The following is a 19,780-nucleotide window of genomic DNA, read 5'->3' on the forward strand; positions in this document are numbered from 1 at the left end:
ATACTATAAACAAGAAAGTCTCCCACTTCCTTAATAATTTAGACGTAAGCTAATGTTGATTTATTCAGGAAGGTCTCTGCCACCAGCACCGCCTGGAGTGCCCAAATTTGAATTAAAGTAGGACAGTAGCAGGCGAGTCTGTAATAACATTTGTATAATTTTATTATTGCTCTGGGCTCAGTTCATTTCCTCCTCCAGTAGCTGCGTGAAATTGTTTGATTCTGGAAACTGCCTTGAGTCTGCGGCTCTGGGGTTGGAGGGTGGTACAGGAACAGGAAGGCATGCGACACTCTCTCTCTCTGTGTCTGATGCTGTCAGACATATAAACACACACACACACACACACACACACACACACACACACACACACACATATGGAGAGAGAGAGATAAATAACTTTGTTATTCTGGGTTTTGTAATACTGTTACATTGGCTCACTTAATAACTCAAGCTGTCTTGAGAATATGATTGATATTCTCACTCACCTTGTCACTTATGATAAATATTTTACTGTATTTATGTGAGATAGCTAGGAAGCAGAATAACTCATTCATTACATTACCAAATCATATAAATATGAGACTTTGTGTTTACGTCTTTTTCCAGTAGAGGGATTGCCATTTCTCGTTAATATTAGTCTTACAAAGTCACTTCCCCAGTCCCTGTGCAGCGAGTTTATTTGTAAAGAACCTGATCTGACGAAATTTCACCCTTTTGTAACTTATGCTAAGAAAAGTTACATTTAATTTTCACCCACAAGGAAAAAATTGAACTTCATAATCATTTAGAAGTTTACTAAGCTAAGTCTTATCTCATGATGTCTAGTTTGTAGTGTTCCTCTACTATACTATGATTTTGTTTACCAATGATAGGACTATCATTTCCAAAATGGTAATTTACAAAACTCTGATTACTCTAACACAAACAATCAAGTTTGGGAGGTATTAGCTCCTGTAACACACACCTGAGACCCCGATGGCTTTGACACAGGAAGGGAGGGTGGAGAAGCTCTGATTGGTTTCCTCGGGGCTCTGCTTCCAACTTCCCACCCGCACACATTCCCTCACTCCTCCTCCCCCCTTCAATTCCTTTATGCAGAGCAGCCCAAACTGCAGTTTGATGAAACACATTTGTTTGACTTAACTCTTGCCTCACCATCATGGCTAAATCTCGAAGGCCTGTCGGTGTAATGTGGCCCAACAGCAATTGGGTTAATGAGAGGATATATGTACAAGTGTGGGACTTGACCGGAGGAGCTGTTTTCCATTTGGGTTTGGTCTGCTCGTGTTATTAGGGAAACCTTTATTATTGTTGCCCTCTAGTGGGAACCATATAATAGGATTACATTTTATTAGAGCCTCCCAGCATTACCCAAGCAGCCCCCTCCTCTTGTCTCTCTTCCCCTCATAGTAGTGTCACTGACTCCTCTGTCCACTGTGGGTGGGACGGGTGGATTTGGGGCTGAAAGGGAAGCCATACATGGCTGCAAGTTATCCCATACAATGGGGATCGTCTTTTCTTGGTAACAAAAAAAAAATCTTGGTTTTGATCACTTTTGTCAAAAACTGAAACCATTTCATGAGCAAAATAGACTCTGTCGTGTGTGCCCTGCTTCCCTTGTAAGCTGTAATAACTCCATTGTAACAGTGAAACAGAGACATGCACATGCAAACCCCACAGATTTTGCATATTGGAAGTTTCTGGAGTAGAGCAAAAACAAAGATACACTATAGCGCACAGGCTTGTTGGTTGTCTGTACTGTTTGCTATTACTAACTGAACAAAGTAGCTCCCCTGTCATATAATTACCATTAGTTAATGTTTACCCTTCCAGAATCGTACCTGATTGTATGACTTGGCCTGTACTGTAGCAATAGTCATTCTCCAGAGCTAAATTTCATTGTGCCAAAGATAATATTTGATGAACTGTCCTGGCCTAAAATCGTGCAACCCTGCAGGGCAAACTGAGTCAGCCTCTGGAGCAGCTTCAGCACTTTACCTTATCCATCCCACTCCCTTACATAACCACAGGCCATTAGAGGGGTGTGGCGAGTATAACAGCAGTTATTAACATGGTCTGAGGCTAAACCAACATCTTTCTTAGTCCACACTGAATGGTTTTCAAGGACTATGATGTCCAATGTCAGTTAGTGAGTGCAATGGTTGCTCACATGGTTTAGCCGCTTATATATATTTAATATTACATATAAAGTCTAGATTATGTTATTATTAGGCTACATTTATAATGATAAAATGGAGACTTCCTTTCTGTGTTTAAATTGTGTCATTGTGATTTAAAGTGAAGTGATGATGTAACTTTTACTAAACAGCAACCAGTTTGGCCACAAGTGACACATTCAGGATAATGATATTGTTTATGAATTGAACTTTTCATTTGTAAGAAGAACACATTAGATAGTCTAGCTTTAAGTGTTTAAGTTATGACAGAAAACATAGATAGAACTAATTCAGGTCTTTTTGGGGTGAAGTTACAGCAGTCACCCAAAATTCCAGCAAGCAGACTAAGTTTTCCAGGATTCCACTTTCCTTTCTCCTGCGTGATGTCATGCAGTGCAGTTTCTGTTTGGGGCAAACTCACATCTGCAACGAATCTGGATAATTTGTCCACCAAAATATGGTGCAGCGAGCCAGCGATGGCCTGCTGTTGCTGCTGCAGCAGTTACAGTACGTCTAGATCCAAGGATAATACTACCCTACCACAGCGGCATTACAGCAATGTTTTTTGTTTTTTTTTGGTATCAAACACCACATGCATTCAAAGATCTCCACTGGTTACTCTCAACAACATCTGATGCATATTTTGAATAATGAAGTGAGAGGATCCCATTATGAATGGGCTCCATTTGTGTGGAAAATGGATCACGTATGGGATTTTAAGGCCTTGGGGTGTTCTTTGTTCACCATGGTTTTTCAGACTAATGGCATAAAAATGTGTGTCAGTGTGTGTTTATAGGTAGGATGATAGTTGAGGCTTGGTGTATTGTGTGCCAGCCAGTAACCTCTGATTTCTAACACTTTAATCCAGTTTGTTTCCCTGTGGGACATGCTGGTCAAAAAGTGGAAAGTTTAATGGTCCCTGGATCGGATGGGCAATAGCTGGATAGCTGGCCTTTCCCCAAAAGCAATTCTGTTTCTTCATCTACAAAAGAAGAACATTGGAAAATGCTTTTGTTAGTATGCTTGCATCCATCTATCACTGGTCCCTTGACATATCTTTCTTTTTCCATTGTTGGTTGAACTTCAGGACAAACTTGTATTCAGTTTTCTCCCTGGATGAACATTAAAATACATAGCCTGTTTGTAAATATTTGTTTTGTACTTTTCTTATGTATTTCTCTTGCTTTTAAAGTTGGATAGTGTTGCGGTAACATGGGCAAATTGATTTGATTTGCTTTCATAGCTGCTGTTGAAAAAAATGTTGATGGTCTCAACAGTAGGGGGCGCAAAAGCTGATATTTCAACCTTATTCCACTGTGTATGGCGAATGTAAATAAATAACTGTGTCAATTCTAAGTCCAGCTGCGCACAAAATAGCACTCTTGACTCAGACAGAACAATTATGCCTGCTCACATGAAGGAATTTTACAAAAGGAATGGCTTTAAATATGTAATTCCTTTGCTGACTGTATCCCCCTGGTAAATCTAAAAGCCTCAGAAGTGCCTCAATCTTCCTGAAATCATGCATGGTTGAACATTTGAAATGAGCTCGCACATCACCCTCAGGCACTGATTCAGACTTGATTGGGGAAAGGCAAGCTGCAAGTGCTTATTTATACAACTACGTCATTTTGGAGGTTATCCAAAGAGAGGAAAGGGACTGTAAAGATTACAAAGGGGAAACTACACAGTGAGAATTCCATTAACCACATTCCATTAATTTAATAAGTTGATTCCAGGCAAATCAACAAGTTGTCTGATGCACACGCAGTGTGTATGGCATGTGTTAAAGAAGTAGACTAGATAGGTTAGATGTTTGCGATGTAAGGGGGGAAAAATCAAAGGACTCCGCCAACAATCTATATAATTATCATCATCTGCTGCTTTTCCTCCCTGGCAAAGAAACACTCCAACCATTTGTAGCAATCGCCCGGGGGAACGTTACATCAAAACTAATCATAACGATTAAAATCAGCTCCTCTGCGAGAGGGAGGCAAAAGGCAAGTTGGAGGCAGGAGGAGTGAGGGTGTTGTAAATGAAGAAAAAAAAATTCTTTATTTGATTTTATAAAAACATAAACTCAACAAAGACTAAGGCACTGCTGCTGTGATCTCTTCCTTTGCTCGGAGTTTTATTCTGCAGATTGGTTTAGACTGGGGCAGAGACATGAGCTAATTGTATCCTGATCTTTGCCTTGAGGGGTTTCGGAGCCCCGGAGCAAGTATTCTCTGTATTTTGTTCTGTCTACCTTAGCCAAGCTATTGCATTTCTCACTGGTGTAGCAAGAGAAGCAGATCGTGGGCCAAATCGGACGGAAAAGGTGCATAAAAAGATACTTTATGCCTCTCTATGTTTCAGGTAAGCGGAGATTTATTTGGTTTGCTATTATTTCCGTGGCTGGATGGACTGGGACATTGAGGCGCAGCAGCTTTTACGCATGTGCCAAGCGATTCGAGCGGTACAGTTCTTAAAAATATTTAACCACTTCCTGGCTATTGTTCCTTAGTTACTGTACATATGTATGCGCGTGACTACAATATACGAGGCTTTGGTACATCTGGTCTAAACGAACAGCGGATTAGACTGCGATCTTGCCGAGCGAACACTCTACTTGTCCACCGTGTGAATTCGCTCCTGGCGCGTTTCAGCTAAGAACACATCGCCGTCTCCGTGTCGCTGTTGCTGTGTAACTTGCTCATAACTTACTCAAACCTGCGTTTGTCGTTTCTGTTAAGATTTTTTTGAAGTCAGTTTGGTCGTGAAACTGTTCTATTTCCTGGCTGGCCCAGATCTTTTAATGAAAGGCGCCATTGTGGAGTAATTTTGCCGCGGGCGTTTTTCTTATTCCGTAAAACAGAATGTACCTTTTACACACGTCAATGCAGAATCTGTGAATCATCCGTTAATACAAGCCGTAGCCGTGTTGAGAGAATCACATTTATGTAAACGAAGACAAAAATAGGAGCGAATTTTGTCCTCTCGTCTCCCCTCTTGGCTCTTTGACCGCAGCGCGCGTAATCAACTCCATGGTCCGAATACGAATCGGCAAGTATAGTTTACTAAGTAATAATGTGGACATACTTCGCCGATGTGACCATGCATTGTATAAACAAACATCTACTAAGGTTCATAAAGTTTGTACTTTATATGTTATTATTAAAAAAAATGTGTTTTGGTTATTTTAATATTTCTCACTGTACTAAAGGCAGGGAGAGGCTTTATATAGCATTAACAATCTAAACAAAACCCTCCAAGTTTAGGTCACCTGTAATGAAAGCCAATTCTCTGTTTCGCCAGTTTCACAGGGAGCATGAATTAACAGAATGAGACTGAGATGTTGTCAGGACTGATCACTTGATGGCGCTGTAATAACAAAACCATAGTACTTTATTGTATGTACAGCTTCTAAGCATCCGTTCCCCACTCAGATTACACTAACAGATGTTTTAAATGCAGGTTAGTCCACATTACATTTGTCAGACTACATCATCAGTTTAAAGTTAGAGGTGCTTTATTTGCTAAATTGGAGCTCCTTGGAGAGGAGTGCTGTTATTACATTTCACAGCATGGCTTGCCACTCCTGTGCCCTGGGACAGCTTGGTCTGCACCACTGTCTCCAACAGCCTGCAGCAACCCAGCACTGATCACACTTCCTTATCTGTCATGCCATGCTGATGTACTGCAACAGTAACTCCATAAAAGACTGACATTGAAGTAGACAAATAGCCCTACTTGCAATAAAAACTCAGATGGAATAAGTATGTGTTTTTTATATTGGAGCGCTACTATGATATGTAAAATCTGAAACTTTGCATCAGTTCAGATTGCCTTTGAGTTATTGTTAACAGAGCGGCTCAGGTTCCATGACATTGTTCACTGTACTCTGTACACTGTTCACTGTACCCTCAGATTCAGAGGTGCTGCAAATGATTATTTCCCTTATCCTATTTGCCACCTGTACTTTCCTGAGTTTTTTTAAAATTTCTGATACTGATTCTGAGCCTTGTCATCCTTTCACCAAAAAGTATTTCTTTTACAGTATAGAAACATTTCTACATTTGTAACAACAAACTTGCAGATCTACTGCTGTTACTGAGAAATAAGCCTCCAAGAAATATAGTCGGCTTGAAGTTGTGACTTGTGAGGCAAACCCCAGACATTTCTCTACTTATCAAACAAACACAAACAAAAGGCCATTATTGCCACAATCCAGGACTTATGTTAACACACTGAAAGAGAGAGAAAAGGAAATGCTGATGACAAATTGAATTAAAATGTTTATTCACTTATATTAGCAAACTATTGCAGATGTGGTATTGCTTGGGAGCTGTGAGTAGTTACCTTATGATATCTAATGTCAGTTTCTAAGGTCCACAGTGATACACACCTTACCAGACAATCAGCCTACAATATTTACCCAGGCCTTTTATTCTCACTGCCTGTTATAGATATTTTTTTGCCTTTACAGTCGGCAATGACTGAAGTTAACCCAAACTCTCTGGTTGTCTGTGTTTGGACATTTGAAACAAATTGCCATGGGCAACAAAGCAGAGACAACCCATCTAGATTATGTAAATACTGGTCTGCCAGCCTCAAACTGAATGTTAATGCTCTGATCTGAAATGCTAATTGTGTCTTGTGCGATATGTCGCAACACTGAAGAGCTGCATTGTGGGATGGAAAATTGAAAGCTAGTTTGTTGCCAACAGGCCCTTTGATTATTGCAATAGCAGACAGGTACAGGTTAGGAGCATTTGTGGGTAATACCCTGCATTCGCTTACAAAGGACGTAAACAAAGCTATAATGTTTGTTCCTTGAGATTTAAAGATGTTCAAATTACGATTTTGCACAAAAGGCTTGAAAGACTCCAGAACAGTGTTGGAAAACAACAGGAGTAACTGGAGCAGCCCATGTAGTTCCCGGCTTTGATGCACTGTGCCTGTTTTAGATTTGTTTGTGCATACTGTGGTGCAACAGAATTACACAAGCTGGGTAAACGAGCAAATTCCCTAAACACATACGTTTCGACTTGTTTCACAAAGGCTGGAAACCTTTGGAACACGTCTACAAACACCGTCACATGGGAGACTTTTGTAGCACTGTGCTTCAAAATGGCAACAGGTAGGAATAGTGCTGGTGTTTATGATCTGCTCTGTACATCTGGAGCTGATGGCTGATACATGAACATCAGTGGTCAGTCCTCTGTCACATGCTTACTGATGGATTGTGAGGATGTTGCGCCCTTTGAACTGCCCTTGCGATAAAAGCATGAAAGACAGAAATGTAATGTGGACATCAGTCTGGGAAATGGTCACCAACACATATATCTTTACTTTCAACAACTCAGAATGATTTTGTGATATAAGAGCTCATTCCCACAATCCGCTACCCCCATCCACCTCCCACCCACCCAGCCACCCGTTCTCTTTCACTCTCTCTTCTCTCTCCCCTGCAATTTTCCATAATGCCTTACAGATTTTACACTCAATCCACCTTTGCGATGACAAGGCTTTGAGGAAATCCAATTCCACCAAGCTGTTTTCAGAACTTACTCTCCACAGGCAGACAGTCGCTCTAACACTTACTCTCTCACACACACTCACACACACACCCCACCATCTCCACAAATTAGTCAGGGAACAAATTACCTGCATTCTGAGTGTGATCCCACGCACTTTGCCGGCTGCCTTACACAGGTCCCCTTTTGAAGAGCAGCCATGTGATTTCTCTCTCTTTTGCCCTGCAGGCCCCTTTGCCTTCTGCGAGGGATTCTGGAGTTGAATTTTAAAACTATGTATGGCTGCTGCCTGCGCTTATCAGCGCGTGCACAAGCGGCATGCAAATCAGACCAGGATCACACACCGCATTGGAGGCCTACACTCAAAGGCAAGCTTAATTGCTAATTGGGTATCTAGGTGTGAAACTCACACTGCCAATGCGAAGCAGGAATGTGGATGTTTTAAGGCCAGTGGTTGAACTAATTAATTTTAATCTGAATGTTATTAAAATTTGTGGATTCCCTGCATTTGCTATGGAAAAAAACAGCCCAGGAGAGTGCTGTGGCAGTACTTTTAACAGCAATTGGACATGTTGTGGTCTGGTTTTATACTTTATGAAATCATTAGTGTGGTGGTTTTGCAATGCTGATGTGGTCATCAGAGGTGGTGTTTACACACTGCAGTCATCATACAGTAACTTATATTTGTAGCCAATGAGAAACTCATTAACAAGATGTTCCAAGTGTTCTTTGAGGGACAGACTCTTGTTTTGGAGGGATGTGATGTGTTACTTGAGCTGTTTCTTTGTGCACATAAAGAGCACTTTAGTTATAGTAATATCTTGTTCAAATGATGAAAAGAGCGTTTTCATTTTAATAACAGTGGATCTGGGCAACAGGAAACGCTTTGTGATTGGAAAGATCATGATCAGTCATGTGGTTATGAGTGATAGCCCATGTGTGTTTGTAGGGGCATTTCTGTCCAGGTGGTTGAGTGGGGTGGTCACCGTTTGGGTACTGCCACTTAACTTTGGACTTTGTGGGTCTGTTGTGGTGAAGGAGGGTCTGACCTGCTGATCAGAACGGCTGCTGAACAATGGGCAGCAACAGCAAGAGAAGGGTGACCGCGCGCAGAAACACTGCTCTAAAAGGGCAAAGGCCAGCGGTGACAGGAGACGTGCGCATTGACCCGACTCGCCTAACCAGACGATCTTTTGTGTGTGCGTGTGTGTGTGTGTGAGGCAGGATTTGTTTTATTCTGAAAATGCGACACACATACCTGCCACTGAAACAGCGACAGCCCAAAAGAGCCGCAGGCGCTCCAATGCTAATGTTGTCGGGGGCTTTGACTTCTCCCAGCCATTGCAAAGGAGCTGCTCCGCGTGACAGCCACGGCGCCGCTCTTCCCCCGGTGTTCGCTATCCCGCCTTTCACGCCTCTCCACATTTGGCAGGTGTGTTGGAAAAAGCCGACCGCGTCCTATCTGTTAACCCTAAAGCCTGCGTTGTAATGGACGAGACGGACATCATGGACTTGACGCACCAGAAAGCGAGAAAGCGACCGCGTCCAATCAGTTCTGTGGATGAGTCCGTGCACGCTTCTCTCAAACGGCTCCCGATCCGAGCAGCGGAGTGCAGGGAGCCCTCACTGATGTTCGCTGTCAGGGGAGAGCCTGTTCCCGCAGCATCTCTCAAACAAAATGACCATTCGGTGACTTCCTCTCCAAACACAGTGATGCCGGCTCAGGTAAACGCGTAAAGTCTGATAATGTCTGGGGGGGGGGGGGGGAAAGAAGAGAAATTACTGTAAGACTGCGGTCAAACTGTCACTTTGCTGGAGGAGCGAAGTGACACTTAGGTTTTATTGAATGCCGCATGTGAATAGATTGTCTTCCTGCTGTCCTTAAATGTAGAGTGCGCACTATTGTAACGTTTTCTGCTTTGCTGCGTTCATTTACCGTTAAGAACAGTTTTAATCATTTTCAGAAAATGTCTGTAATATCTATCTCCACAGTAATCCTCAGTGATTGAGGTGTTACAGACACTAGTATTTTCTCCCATCTTCACTCTGGGTCTGAAACTTTTGGGGGTTAAGTGATTTTCGTCTGACAGCTTAACAGAAATTGTCTGCTAATGGTGTTTGTAGGTTAACAGGAGACAGTTTCTCCAAATCCTATTACAGTATTCAAATCAAGAGCAATTATTGCTCATTTCCAAGACTGTAGAGATTGATGCTCCAAATTAATTTGGTTTTGGAGATTATGGCCCACAGGAGTGGTTGCTTGTGGATTGTGGCAACATTCAGGTCAAGGTCAGGCTGCTCTAACTTGCAGGGAAGAAAATCTTTCCCTTTCACTCCTGACTGTGGAGTGTGTTACGTTACAGACATATTAAGATTGCTATTTCTAATTATCTACCCCCCTCCCCCCAATTCTTTTCAAATTATTCAAAATTGTCTAAATCTTAATTATCAAGTCCCCTGTGGTTGTTTTGGTGTATTTTTCAGCTTATTCTGCTGAAGGTAAACAGAATTTGATACATCTCTCTATCTGTCTTACCTATCTGTGATATAATATTTTCTCCCTTGTGTTGTGTTTTAACAGGATAATCGCTCCAGCATGTCCAGGCCCATGATCACACGGTCACCAGTGTCTCCCTTGAGTAACCAGGGCATCCCAACACCTGCACAGCTCACCAAGTCCAATGCCCCTGTGCACATTGATGTGGGCGGACACATGTACACAAGCAGTCTGGCCACCTTAACAAAATTCCCAGAATCCCGGTGAGTCTGCTCTACCGTGTATTTTAAGTGTGTAATGAAGATAAAGTTTTCTATTTTGGGGGGGCTAGTAGTGAATGTTTATGTCTAGTGTTTAGTCTGAAACAGGGAAGGAAATTGTGGAAGATTCGGTGTCTTATAGAGAGTTTCTGTTCAAGCCAAATGTGTCATCCTGTGACATTAACAGTCAAATGTCACATCTCATCAAATCACAGAAACATCTCATTGCACTGGGTGGAGAAACTAAGTATATATGAAATGTTTACTCCTCCTAACCAACAACACTGCAGTTTCAGTTGCTTTTGGAGGTATCAGGTAGTAGGCTATCACAAAATGTTTCCTTGTGAAGTAATAAAGCCCATAGTTATTTTGAGCGGTAAACAATTTGTAGGAGCTTAAGTTCAGAATGCAGTACAGACAAAAGCAACTTGGTTATTCTGACAGATGTCACAGCAGCAGTAAGGGGCCAAAGGGCATGGGGCCATCTGGAGGCTGGGAGGCCGCACTGTTGAGCCGAGCCCAGGCCGGAGGGTGACTGGCACACTGCTTCAGGCAACTCACTACCAGCTGGCCCTGACCTTTTCGTTCCACCTCTGTTTTTATTTTCTTTCTTTCTTTCTTTCTTTCTTTCTTGAGCTCAGTAATGTGTGCATGTCTGTGCGAAGGTGTAAAAAACATTTCAGAGCTTGAGAAAATGAGTGAGTCACATCCCTTTGCACATGCTCTTGCTTCACTGTATAATTTCTGCCTCTCTCTCTGTGTCTTTTTTTCTATCCCTTGTCTCCCACTATAAAAGATGCAGGAAACCGAAAAACATAGGCTGAAAAGCAGTATATAGATGGTGCGTTATCAAGAATTATAAGATTGTTAATGTTGACACGTTGTCCCCTGTCTCCCTCCTTCCCTCCCTTTCTGCCTAACCCACCACCCCTCCCCTCTCTGTGGGTAGAATTGGTCGTCTCTTTGATGGCACAGAGCCTATAGTCCTGGACAGCCTGAAGCAGCACTACTTCATTGACAGGGATGGACACATGTTCCGCTACATCCTCAACTTCCTCAGGACGTCCAAGCTCCTCATCCCAGACGACTTCAAAGTGAGTGGATGTCCATACTTGAAACTGTAAAGTCCCATCAGCCAGTCAGCAGTCCTACAACTTATCACACACAATGAATGCTAAGGCCATGGAATGCCTTTGGTCAGTTGTCCCCCTTAAATTGCTGAAAATGGCTCCCATGCTGGAGACAAAATATCAAGGCAAACAATCACAATGCATTTACTCATCATAAGATCTAGCTATTACTGGCCAAATATTCTTTTTTTAAAAGAAAACTTTTTATGGAAAACAACAAGCTTGCATCAACACAAATAAATAAATACTGAGCTGCCCGTGACCACATTGCATGTACTAGATTTCTTCAGCGCTCTATGTTCTCGTGCCATGTGTCCATCCAGGGTGAGTCTCACTGTATGTGACACATTAGCATTCCTTGTTTTTTTTTTATTGTATGTGTCATTTAGTCAGTAATTACTTAACTTGCCCAGGGAGAAAACAAATAACGACATTATCTGATGGACTGTCCACAGTGTGACTCAAACAGTGGAAAGTATGTCAGCTAAAATAAGCAAAGACAAAAGACAGGATCAAGTTCATGCTAAGGCCACATTCACATTGAGTAGATTATGAGAGGAGCATGAGAAAACTTGAATGTGGTGCGATTTAAGCCCTGCAGTCCTGCGGGTAAAGGATCTGCTCCTCTACCCCACGCAACCCTGTGTTACATGTCGCACTGTATCTCCTCCACTCTGGATCTTTTGTAATTTTTGCTGAATGGTATCTTCGCTAGGGTTTATTGCTCATTCATGTAGAACAGTGGTTTTCAAGCTTCTTTGTTGTTTTCTTTTTTGGTTTGAATCCACATTAGAAAGAAAATTCCAACCTCAAACTGATTAACTTGTTACATGTTTTGTTATTTTGCTCTCCAATAGTTCTCCCACCTGCTTCCTCCAATTCAGTTCAGTCTACTTTAAAAGACAGGGGACATATCTTTGTACAATATAAATGTGTATAAAATGTTTTTGTAGGATTTCTTAAGGGAAATCTTGACCTTTGATGTAAAAAAAAACTTAACAGGAGAGATTATGGGCTATTTGTATTTAAGTATAAATAAAACAATTAAACTGCTTATTCTACACATTAGATTAATGATTCTGCCTCAGCCCAGACAGATTTCTGCTAAGCATAATCTTTCCAGTATTGACCTCATAAGCCAGCATGAGTCACATACTGTTCTCACTGTTATTTTGTAATTTTATACAATATGCAACATCTCGGCAACCTGTAAACCTTTAAACCCCTTCAGTTTTTGCATGGTAAATACACCCAATCATTCACTTTGTGGATATTTCCTCCACAAACTCGGTGAAGTATCAAATATAGCACTAGATTAATATTAATCTACACAGCATTTAAATAAGTATTATTTGAACATCTTCACCTTTACTAGATGGGAGACAGTAAAGAGCTGACAGGAAATGAGGGAATGGGGATTATGTGGTCAGTGTTCTTCACCTTTAGGCCACAAGTATGTAAGATAATAAACAGTATTTGCAATGTATAAGGCAGGTAATCGCATATATCTTTTTGTTGTTTCCTAAGATATTAACACCCTTTGCCGTTCACCTACAGGACTACAGTCTGCTGTATGAGGAGGCACGATACTTCCAGCTGCAGCCCATGCTTGCTGAGCTGGAGCGCTGGCGCCAGGACCAGGAGCTGAGCCGGGTGTCGCGCCCCTGCGAGTGCCTGGTAGTGCGCGTTGCACCTGACCTGGGCGAGAGGATCACGCTCAGTGGTGACAAGGCCTTGATTGAAGACGTGTTTCCAGAAATTGGTGACGTCATGTGCAACTCTGTCAATGCTGGCTGGAACCACGACTCCACGCACGTCATCCGCTTCCCACTTAATGGGTACTGCCACCTCAACTCTGTCCAGGTAATGGGAACAATTGTGGATGTGTTGTCATTTATACTGAGCATTGTATTCAGCATTCCTCAAGAAGCATAAACACTCAAAGGTTAGATAGGGATAAGTAAAGTAATTTATGTCTGTATGTTTCTGTTCAGTTGTATGCTCAAGGAATTGACTGAGGTGATGATCTGTTCATTCAGCTTCTTTTTATCTGCTGTTATACTGTAGAATTTCAGAGTGTTACTGATGTCTGACTTATCTTTTTTAATCTTATCGAATCATGAGAACAGCCTTACAGAAAAATTAGTTCTTTGATGAGTTCCTCAAAGCATCAATTTAGCAAGCCATCATTACACAAACCTACCACCATCTTTACTTTTTTGTGATCTGACCGGAATAATGATTTTGACTTGGTTCAGGAGCTGGTGGATGGTCAGCTTTAATATCAGAATATGGTCCTCACATCTCACCCTATTGCCTGCTGTGTTCCATGAGGATAAAAAACCTTTACAATTCAATCCGTAAGTCATTTCAATGGTGGGCATCAGTGCCAACCTGCAGGAAAGGGACAGTAAATTGGTTAATGGTGGATTTCAACCCATTAAGTGAAGGAATGGCTGACACCTTGAATCATGGTGGAGAGTCACAGGAAATGTGCAAAGTGAGGGGAAACTGGCTGACAGCAAGAGGAAGTGGGCAATTCAGGATGCAGTGAAACACTTACGTAGACAGAAGATGGCTCCCCTGAGTGTCTTAGAGGGTTGTTGGATCAATGCTCAATTTAAAATCAAAATAAAGTCAAGCCACTCCACACATTTGCATGCGTGCGTAACATCCAAGAAACAGTACAACACATTTTTAGTAAGATCCACAAGATTCCAGGTGCAAGTACATGAATACCAGCAATTCTACGAGCCTGTGCAGGCTAGGGGTAGTTCTACACCAACATAAAGCAGTACGCCTGTCACATATGGGTATTTTTTGGAAAACAGATTTACTTTACTCCTTTACTGTTATCTTGATTAATACGTTCAAGGTGTCTGCAAAGTTGTGATTTATTAGGGAGCAAAACTATGACTTGCAGTATTTTATTAGTCAAAGATGGATCTATAAATAAGTTTCTTTAAGGAAGTTAAGGCCCATGTACTCTTGATACTTGCCTTTACATTTATACTGTATAGAAATGACTTCATATGATCAGACATAATGGGTTGTAGGCAAAACCATACTTGTGATACTAAACCAAGACTAAAAGAAAGCTTTTACATTCAAACAAATGTGTTAAATTTATCTTTTATACTCTGCATATATTTGGCAATATTGCATTTCCCTGATAATATATTGATATTCCACTAATTCATTAATGGGAAAATCCTCAGATATGCATCAATAAATGAAGGAGGAGAGGCATATTTGAAAAGGTTTCACAATGACTTGGACTGTGTCTCCATCTGAGGAAGTCAAATCTCCATCTCCCTCACAAAAACACACAAACAAACCCGTCTCTGAAGTGTGTGAGTCGTGGAGAGCAAGCAAGTGAGTGAGCATGCTCCCTGGCAGGTTGTCCCCAGGCAGGGCCCATAATCCTGTTTGGTTATTAAAGCACGCCGGCGGTGGATGCTGTATCTGCGGCTAATGGAGGCAGGGCGGGGGGTTTTGAGAGAAGGAAGGGGGGCAGAGAGAGCTGCCAGCAGTAGGGGGACCTTTGTAGTTTTGGCGGAGGCTTGGGCCTGGGGGCTGGGGGAGAAATGGGGAGAGGGGCTTTTGCTGAGCAGCCCACACTGAGCCAAGTGGCAGAGAGAAAGCCTCACTGCTCCCTGGGGCCTCTTCGATGGAATGTGATCCTACAGCCCCCCCGGACACGTCTGTAGATGTCTGCAAGGCTATGAGATCAGGAACAGCTATATACACACACACACACACACACACACACACACACACACACACACACACACACACACACACACACACACACACACACACACACACATATACACTAGAAAACAATGAGGCATGAGGCAAAATGAGAGGCACTTGGTTTTGTGAAAGTCTTGTGAAAGTCTCATCCAAATTCCCGTCACAAGCCGTATGTTGCTGCAGCTTACTCCCAAAGCTGTTTCCAATGCTAGACTTAGCACTAACTTGGCAGCATATAACTAGAAGAGTTTCAGATGATTATGTGCTTTCCAGTTTTGCAGTAGTAAACAAAAGGTTAGAGGTTACATTCATGTTTTTACATCATAGTTTGTGGGGGACTGGTGGACCTCCACGAATGATTTATCGGGCATCCAGGTTGACGCTAGCTATCAAAGATACATGAGTAAATCCTGCCTATCACCAGGCACTAATAAAGGATGCTAATGATACTTTTCCCTCCCTGGTTGATGTCCAGTATTGACATCTTCCTCCTTCTATCCCATTCCACCTTTTCTAGGTTCTAGAGCGTCTCCAACAACGTGGCTTTGAGATTGCCGGCTCCTGCGGCGGAGGCGTGGACTCATCCCAATTCAGTGAGTACGTCCTGAGGAGGGAACTGAGGAGGACGAGTCAGCGAGGATCCAATTCAAACAGGATAAAGCAGGAGCAGCTGGACTAGAAACCTCTCGAGCAGTAGGAGGTGCTAGACTTTTCTGTGGCAGCCAAATGCCCGATGCTGCAGAACTCTGTGGACTCTGTTTTTCTTCGTTTCCTTGTTGATGTTTTTGTTTTCTTAAACTTGAGAACCATCTAGAGAATAATAATGAGGTGCAACAGGAGATTTTTTGCCATAAGAAGATACAAGACATTTGATAAGTTTAAGATTGCAAGGACATTTGTGATTGTCTAGCCCCCATAAACCAATTAAAAAGGATTTATATACGCTGGATCCCCATACAAAGTTTGTTTTAAAACTTAGAGCCTACATTAGGTTGAATATGATTTCTATTATACCCATATAAATTAAAAAGGCTTTTATTGCTGATGTAGTATGTTGCATAGCTTCTCACCAGTGACTTGATTTTGTTTTCTCACTGGCAAATTGGCTAAGTCGGTTATAATCCCTCGCTGTAAAAAGGTCACTAATGTGTTGCTTACAGTACAGAATGTCTCAGTTGTCTTATACCGTTAGTTTCAACAAAGCATCTTTTTTCACACTTAACATGATGTTGAATATTGTGATACCAATGAAGTGTTTTTTTTAATGGAAGTTATTTTATTTGTTTATGCCATAAAATCTAGTTGACATTAGTATCATCAAAATTAAACATCAGAGACCATTCTATACGCACAAAAGAAAATAATTTAGTAAATTATTATGTCACGCCATTTGCCTCATTGGGGAGTATGAACTACTAACCCCCATGTGCTACCTTGGGAATCATTTAATTGGATCATAATATTCCTCTAAGTCATGACCTGTAAATCCGTTCATTGTATATGTGTTTGTGTTTTTTTACATTAAATCTTTTTAAAGCAAATTTGTTGCCTCAGGCATGACTGAACAGATTAAAGCTTATTGTACTACCCACTCCAAGATCACTTTTACTTGTAGCACATATTAATATGAAGTTGGATATAAAGTATTTCTATGATGACTGACCCACCTACGCTCCCTAGATTTGAGTAAAGAGGAATGTAGCAAAAAAAATGTGAAATAAATCTCAACTAAAGTTGTCATGGTGTCTGTTCACTGTTTTTACATTGCTGTAGGGACTGCTTTCACACGTTTGCCCGGTGTTACATTTCAAGCACAGTGGTTAGATAGTGATTTTCTTCAATTTACTGCATCTATACTACGTCTTAAGATTCTTTCTAACATACTGAATGTGTTCAGTGGCAAACAATGAGCAAAATCTTTTACATTATGTAGTGGTTTAGCTCTTTACAACCAGAGAGGTAACGTTAACTTTGCCAAGGCAATATTGTACCTTGGAGGATTCACGCTGGTGCATCAGTGACTACATGGGGCATTCTTTACTTAGTTATATTGAATAGAGCCGACTTCTCCACGCAAGTCCTGTCAGTTGTGCTTCCACATATCCCTGCAGGGCCAAAATCCAAAGTGAAATCCCACACGGAGCCCTGTCGTCTTGTCTTCATCCCTTTTGGCAGAATCTCCACTTTCTTTGGCTATCTGCGGTTTATGGTATATGTCTCCCTTTCAGGCCTCTTTGCCCTAGATTCCCTTTTGACTGAATGTTATTCTCATAGGCTAGAGGTGCATCTGTGAGTGGTACACAGTCATGTTTCGCTCTCAATCATAAAATCAAATGTTCAGTGACTGCGTGATTAACAAATATTCATGTAGCAGGGTTTGCAGACATAAAACAAGTAAAACTCAGCAAGCGTTAAAGGTGATGTATCACTGATGGATCATTGCTTTTAACAAGTCGAAATATTATCGTTCCTGCATTCAACCTACATCATGAGCCATTTTTTTCAAATTTCCCCCAAATTCTCAGTATTGATCATTTGAAATAAGCAATATACTACCTGATAAATATTTAAAACATGTAATCATTTGTAATCATTCAAGTCTGTACAATAAATATGAAACTAAAGCTAGCTGACAGTTAGCTTAGCTTAGCACAAAAACTGTAAAACCACACTCACTTTTACACTTTGGTTTAGCTGTAACATGTTAAATAGTGAAATATGCTGGTGCTGGTATAGCCAGACTAGCTGTTTCCCCCTGTTTGTGGTCTTTCTGCTAAGCTAAGCTAACCGGCTGCTGGTGGTAACTTTATATTTATTGTACAGACGTGAGAGAGACATTGATTTCAATTCAACTCTCAGCAACAAAGCAAAAATTAGAAAAAATGGCTCATGATGTAGGTTGAACACTGAAATGATAATATTTTGACTCGTTTATTTTATTTCACAAATTGTTGAACTATTTCTATGATACATGTTGGTAAAGATTTTTAGAATGGAAAGGATTCACATATCTGGGTAGCAAATTAATTTAGCTTGAATGGATGGCCATTAAAAACAGTCATTGTTTTCCTAAGTATAACATATTGTTAAGGGTGGTGTAAGAGAGAGAATGAACATGTGTTAAGTTTAAAATTCAGCAGTTCTCTTTTTGCACCCTATGTGATTTTTAAGTTTGTTACCTGTGGGGCAGCCTGAGTATAATGAGACCCTGTCCAGCCCTATCTCGTCTCACTTCCTGGATTCAGAATAACATGAAAAGGAATTAGAGATATCCTCCTCTCCGGACACAGCATGTTGGAGAAAAGATGAATGGTATTAACAAACTGACTTCCAGTCCTTTAGAGGACAGGGGTTTTGAGGAGAATAAAGTAATTTGAGATCCTCCTCTCTTCTGTTGTGTGTCTCTGATCATGTCTCTCTCACTCGCTTTCTCTCTAGTGATTATTTCCAGTCATCAAAAGGCAGAGTGGGGCCTGGAGAAAGTAGCTGTGGCCATCTTTTCCTCGATCCCCAGGCTCTGCTTACTCACCACTAGTGAAGGTCAATGGATGGACTCATTCACCTCGTCTTCAAACAATCAGCTCTCACTGCACTCAGTTATACAGCACTGTGCAAGCAGTGGCTACTGTTCCTAATAAATGTTCTAACTAAATACACTTATTAGATGATATACTTTGAAGTCTTATTCTATTTACAGTTCTCTCTCTTGTTCTGTGTTGATCTGTAGGTAATATTCTGTACTGTAGGTGCCTCCTACCTTTATTGAAAAAGCCTCTTGGCCATTTTATACCAGCAAGATAATTATAAATGTAACCTGTGGCAAAAAAGCAAAACACAACTCCCACATCTCTCCCTTGCCATTCTCTCTCTCTCTCTCTCTCTTTCTCTCTCTCTCTCCCTTTCTCCCTCACACACCCTCACTCCCTCCCCTCCTCCCTCATAAGCCTCAGGAGCTGATTTCAAATTTTCAAAGATATCTCATAGTGAGGCTGTGAGATTGAAGGCTCATAAATACCTTTATTATAATATAATGGCCACACATTTCTAGCAATTATTTCTAGTGGAAAAATTAGTTCATCTGGGTGATGAATGCCTGCACAATCTTTTGGGATTTAAATGTTCTTAGATGGACAATCGCTGGTAGGATAATATCTCAAATGGACACTCGCTAGTACAATAATAGTACAATGTGTGACAGTGTCTTTGCTTGCAGAAATGCAAGTCTTAGTGTAAAATGGAGCCAGTCTAAATACACAAAGTGGTGCCCAGCACCTGCACTGGATGGTTCTTGGGCTTCAGCTTGTTTGAAAAGGCTGCATGAAGAAAAGAAACCAGTGTTACTTATGTCTCTGCAGTACCATATTAACACATAATCCTTTACGTCCCCCAAGTTTTCTATTTTGTAGGAGCCCAAGGCAACTTGTAGTAATCCACTTTTAAT

The 19,780-nt window shown here is 41.3% G+C and overlaps 1 protein-coding gene across 2 annotated transcripts; it reads left to right on the forward strand.

Moving 5' to 3' along the window:
- Positions 1–4,356: 4,356 nt before the first annotated feature.
- kctd1 (potassium channel tetramerization domain containing 1) lies at positions 4,357–17,077 on the forward strand. 2 transcript variants are annotated; one of them, XM_046053036.1, is made up of 5 exons: positions 4,357–4,535; positions 10,278–10,456; positions 11,403–11,547; positions 13,141–13,446; positions 15,857–17,077. In XM_046053036.1, the coding sequence occupies exons 1-5, from the start codon at positions 4,527–4,529 to the stop codon at positions 16,016–16,018; spliced, it is 801 nt and encodes a 266-aa protein (XP_045908992.1). In that variant the 5' UTR covers positions 4,357–4,526; the 3' UTR covers positions 16,019–17,077. The 2 variants fall into 2 exon arrangements, with proteins under 2 accessions (XP_045908992.1, XP_045908991.1); XM_046053035.1 differs by lacking the exon at positions 4,357–4,535 and adding an exon at positions 8,783–9,421.
- Positions 17,078–19,780: the final 2,703 nt, after the last annotated feature.

The sequence above is a fragment of the Micropterus dolomieu genome, linkage group LG06 (genome assembly GCF_021292245.1).
Source record: "Micropterus dolomieu isolate WLL.071019.BEF.003 ecotype Adirondacks linkage group LG06, ASM2129224v1, whole genome shotgun sequence".
Classification (NCBI taxonomy): Eukaryota; Metazoa; Chordata; class Actinopteri; order Centrarchiformes; family Centrarchidae; genus Micropterus; species Micropterus dolomieu.